The sequence below is a fragment of the Lagopus leucura genome, unplaced genomic scaffold, assembly GCF_019238085.1.
Source record: "Lagopus leucura isolate 7727_CA_CO unplaced genomic scaffold, USGS_WTPT01 35294-0_obj-0_obj, whole genome shotgun sequence".
In the NCBI taxonomy this organism is placed as follows: Eukaryota; Metazoa; Chordata; class Aves; order Galliformes; family Phasianidae; genus Lagopus; species Lagopus leucura.
Window position 1 is genome coordinate 3,342 of NW_024963184.1, and position 4,066 is coordinate 7,407.

The 4,066-nt window shown below is 58.9% G+C and overlaps 1 protein-coding gene across 1 annotated transcript in view; it reads left to right on the plus strand.

Moving 5' to 3' along the window:
• The window catches only part of LOC122191018 (multiple epidermal growth factor-like domains protein 8), a 7,307-nt gene extending 3,313 nt beyond the window's left edge, over window positions 1-3,994 (plus strand). Inside the window, exons 5-8 of the mRNA XM_042891208.1 lie at window positions 1,233-1,406; window positions 1,988-2,118; window positions 2,788-2,905; window positions 3,950-3,994. Coding sequence (XP_042747142.1) covers window positions 1,233-1,406; window positions 1,988-2,118; window positions 2,788-2,905; window positions 3,950-3,994 — 468 coding nt within the window. The remainder of the gene's footprint in view (window positions 1-1,232; window positions 1,407-1,987; window positions 2,119-2,787; window positions 2,906-3,949) is intronic.
• Window positions 3,995-4,066: the final 72 nt, after the last annotated feature.

A 4,066-nucleotide genomic window follows, 5' to 3' on the forward strand; every position in this document is an offset into this window, starting at 1 on the left:
TGGCCCCATATGGCCCCATATGGCCCCATAAGCCCCTATATGGCCCCATATGGCCCCATATGGCCCTATATGGCCCCATATGGCCCCATAAGCCCCTATATGGCCCCATATGGTCCCATAAGCCCCCATATGGCCCCATATGGCCCCATAAGCCCCTATATGGCCCCACATGGCCCCATATGGCCCTATATGGCCTTATCTGACTCTTTATGTTCCTATATGGCCTTATCTGCTCCTATACGCCTCTGTGTGTCCCTGTGTGTCCCCATATGTCCCCATAAGCCCCTATGTGTCCCTATGTCTCACTGTCCCTATATGTCCCTATATGTTCCTATAAGACCCCACATGTCCCTATAAGTTCGTGTATGTCCCTATAAGCCGCTATCTGGCTCTATACGGCCCCATAACCCCTATCCGCCCCATAACCCTTATCTGCCCCATAGGGCCCCATAACCCTATCTGCCCCATAATTCCTATCTGCCCCATAGGCCCTACCTGCCCCATAACCCTGCCCACTCCGTAACCCCTATCCGTCCCATAACCCCATACAGCCCCATAACCCTACCCACCCCATAGGGTCCTATAAACCGCTATCCACCCCATAACCCCTACCTGCCCCATAACCCCTATCCGCCCCATAGGGCCCTATAAACCTCTCTCCACCCCATAACCCCTCTCCTCCCCATAGGGCCCTATATACCCCTATCGGCCCCATAACCCCTCTCCGCCCCTTAGGGCCCTATCCACCCCATAACCCCATAGGGCCCCATAACCCCTGTCCACCCCATAGGGCCCATAACCCCCTGTCCACGCCCCACATCTCCTCTCTGCCCCATAGGGCCCAATCCACCCCATAACCCCATAGGGCCCCATATCCCCTCTCCTCCCCATAGGGCCCTACCCACCCCATATCCCCTACCCACCCCACATCCCTTCTCCGCCCCATAGGGCCCCATATCCCCTATCCTCCCCATAGGGCCCCATAACCCCTACCCGCCCCACATCTCCTCTCTGCCCCATAGGGCCCAATCCACCCCATAACCGCATAGGGCCCCATAACCCCTATCTGCCCCATAACCCCTCTCCACCCCATAACCCCTATCTGCCCCATAACCCCTCTCCGCCCCATAGGGCTCTATCCACCCCATAACCCCATAGGGCCCCATATTTTCTATCCTCCCCATAGGGCCCCATATCCCCTACCCGCCCCACATCCCCTCTCTGCCCCACAGGGCCCGCGCTGTTCCCGCTGCCGCCCGCTGTTTGTGGGGCCGCTCCGTGGCGCCCCCCCGCGGTGCCGCCCGTGCCGCAGCTTCTGCATGGGGCGCAGCGACGTCTGTGTGGGGCGGGCCGAGCTGCTGCGAGCACAGAGGGAGCCCCACAGCTTCCCGCTCAGCCCCACGGCGGTACGGGGGGAGCAAGGGGGGCCTGGGGGGCTCTATGGGGCTCTGTGGGTGTCTGTGGGTTCCTATGGGTCTCTGTGGGTCTCTTTGGGGTCTCTATGGGTCACTGTGCATCTCTGTGGGGCTCTATGGGTCCCTATGGGGCTCTATGGGGCTCTATGGGGCTCTGCGGGTCTCTATGGGTCCCCATGGCTCCCTATGGGTCCCAATGTGTCCCTATGGGTTTCTATGGCTCCCTATGTACAGGGGGCGCTGGGGGGCGCTATGAGGGTCTGGGGGGTTTCTGTGGGTCTCTGTGGGTCCCTATGGGTCTTTGGGTCCCTATGGGTCTCTATGGGTCCCTATGGGTCCCTATGGGTCCCTATGGGTCTCTATGGGTCTCTATGGGTCTCCATGGGTCTCTATGGGTCTTTATGGGTCCCTATGGGTCCCTATGGGTCCCTATGGGTCTCCATGGGTCTCCATGGGTCTCCATGGGTCTCTATGGGTCTCTGTGGGTCTCTGTGGGTCCCTATGGGTCTCTATGGGTCTCTATGGGTCTCTGTGGGTTCCTATGGGTCACTGTGTGTCTCTATGGGTCCCAGGTTCAGCGCTGGCTGCGCTTCGGCCCCACAGAATCGGACGCCGTCTGCGTTGGCTGCACTGAGGGCTCCGTGGGGCGGCGCTGCCAGAGCTGCAGGGACGGCTTCTTCCTGCTGCACGGCAACTGTGTGCGGTGAGCGGCTGCCCCATAGCTGCCCCATAGCTGCCCCATAGCTGCCCCATAGCTGCCCCATAGCCGCCCCATAGCCGCCCCATAGCTGCCCCATAGCTGCCCCATAGCCGCCCCATAGCTGCCCCATAGCCACCCCATAGCTGCCCCATAGCCGCCCCATAGCTGCCCCATAGCTGCCCCATAGCCGCCCCATAGCCGCCCCCATAGCTGCCCCATAGCTGCCCCATAGCCACCCCATAGCCACCCCATAGCTGCCCCATAATCACCCCATAGCCGCCCCATAGTTGCCATATGGCTGCCACAACGCTGCCCCATAGCCGCCCCACACTTGCCCTATAACTTCCCCATAACTTCCCTGTGGCCACCCCACAGCCACCCCACAGCTGCCCCATAGCCGCCCAATAGCCGCTCCATAGCTGCTTTATAGCTACTGTTTTGCCACCCCATAGCTGCCGCATAGCTGCCCCATAGCCACCCCATAGTTGCCATATAGCTGCCCCATAATTTCTCTGTGGCCACACCACAGCCACCCCATAGTCACCCCATAGCTGCCCCATAGCCACCCAACAGCTGCTCCATAGCTGCTTCATAGCTACTGTATAGCCACCCCACAGCCACCCCACAGCTGTGCCCCCCATCCCCCCCCCTGCTGACGCCGTTGCCCCATAGCTGCCAATGCAACGGCCACGCTGCCACCTGCGGTGCCGACGGCTCGGGCTGCCAGTGCCAGAACAACACCGAGAGCGCGGCCTGCGGCACCGAGCGGAGGGACTGCTACCAGCACCAGGTGTGGGGGGAGGTTGTGTTGTTGTGGGGTTGCGTTGTTGTGGGGTTGCGTTGTTGTGTGGTTGTGGGGTTGTGTTGTGGGGTTGTGTTGTGGGGTTGTGTCATTGTGTCGTTGTGTCGTGTGGTTGTGGAGTTGTGGGGTTGTGTTGTGTTGTTTTGTGCTGTTGTGGGGTTGAGTTGTGTTGTGGGGTTGTGAGATAGTGGGGTTGTGCTGTGTGGTTGTGTCGTTGTGTGGTTGTGTTGTTGTGGGGGTGTGGGGTTGTGGGGTTGAGTTGTGTTGTGGGGTTGTGGAGTTGTGTGGTTGTGGGGTTGTGTCATTGTGTTGTGTTGTGGGGTTGAGTTGTGTTGTGTTGTTGTGTTGTTGTGTGGTTGTGTTGTGGGATTGTGGGGTTGTGTAGTAGTGGGGTTGTGTTGTGGGGTCGTGTGGGGCTGTGGGGTTGTGGGGTTGTGGGCCTGTGGTGTTGTGTGGGGTTGTGCAGTTGTGTGGTTGCGTCATGTTGTGTTGTGTGGTTGTGAGGTTGTGTTGTTGTGTTGTTGTGTCGTTGTGTGATGTTGTGTCGTGTTGTGGGGGCGTGTTGTTGTGGGGTTGTGGGGGTTGTGGGGTTGAGTTGTGTTGTGTTGTTGTGTGGTGTTGTGTCTTTGGTTGTGTTGTTGTAGGGGTGTGGGGGTGTGGGGTTGAGTTGTGGGGTGTTGTGAGGTTGTGTCATTGTGTCGTGTCGTTGTGTCATGTTGTGTTGTGTTGTGGGGTTGTGGGGTTTGTGGTTGTGTTGTTGTGGGGTTGTGGGGTTGAGTTGTGGGGTGTTGTTGTGGGGTTGTGTCATTGTGTCGTGTCGTTGTGTCATGTTGTGTTGTTGTGTTGTGTTGTTGTGTGGTTGTGTTGTGTTGGTTGTGGGGTTGAGTTGTGTTATGGGGTTGTGTTGTGTTGTTGTGTTGTTGTGTGGTTGTTGCGTTGTATCATTGTGTTGTTGTGGGGTTGTGTTGTGTTCCTTTCCTCCCTCACCCCCACCCCACACCCCCCATAACCCCACACCTCCCCCCGTTGCAGTGCTCCAAGTGCCCCCATTCCTTCCAGCCGCCCCCCATCCTGTAACCCCCCACCCCATACCTCCCCCAACCCCATAACCCCCCATAACCCCCCAACAACCCCATCTCCCCCCCCCCC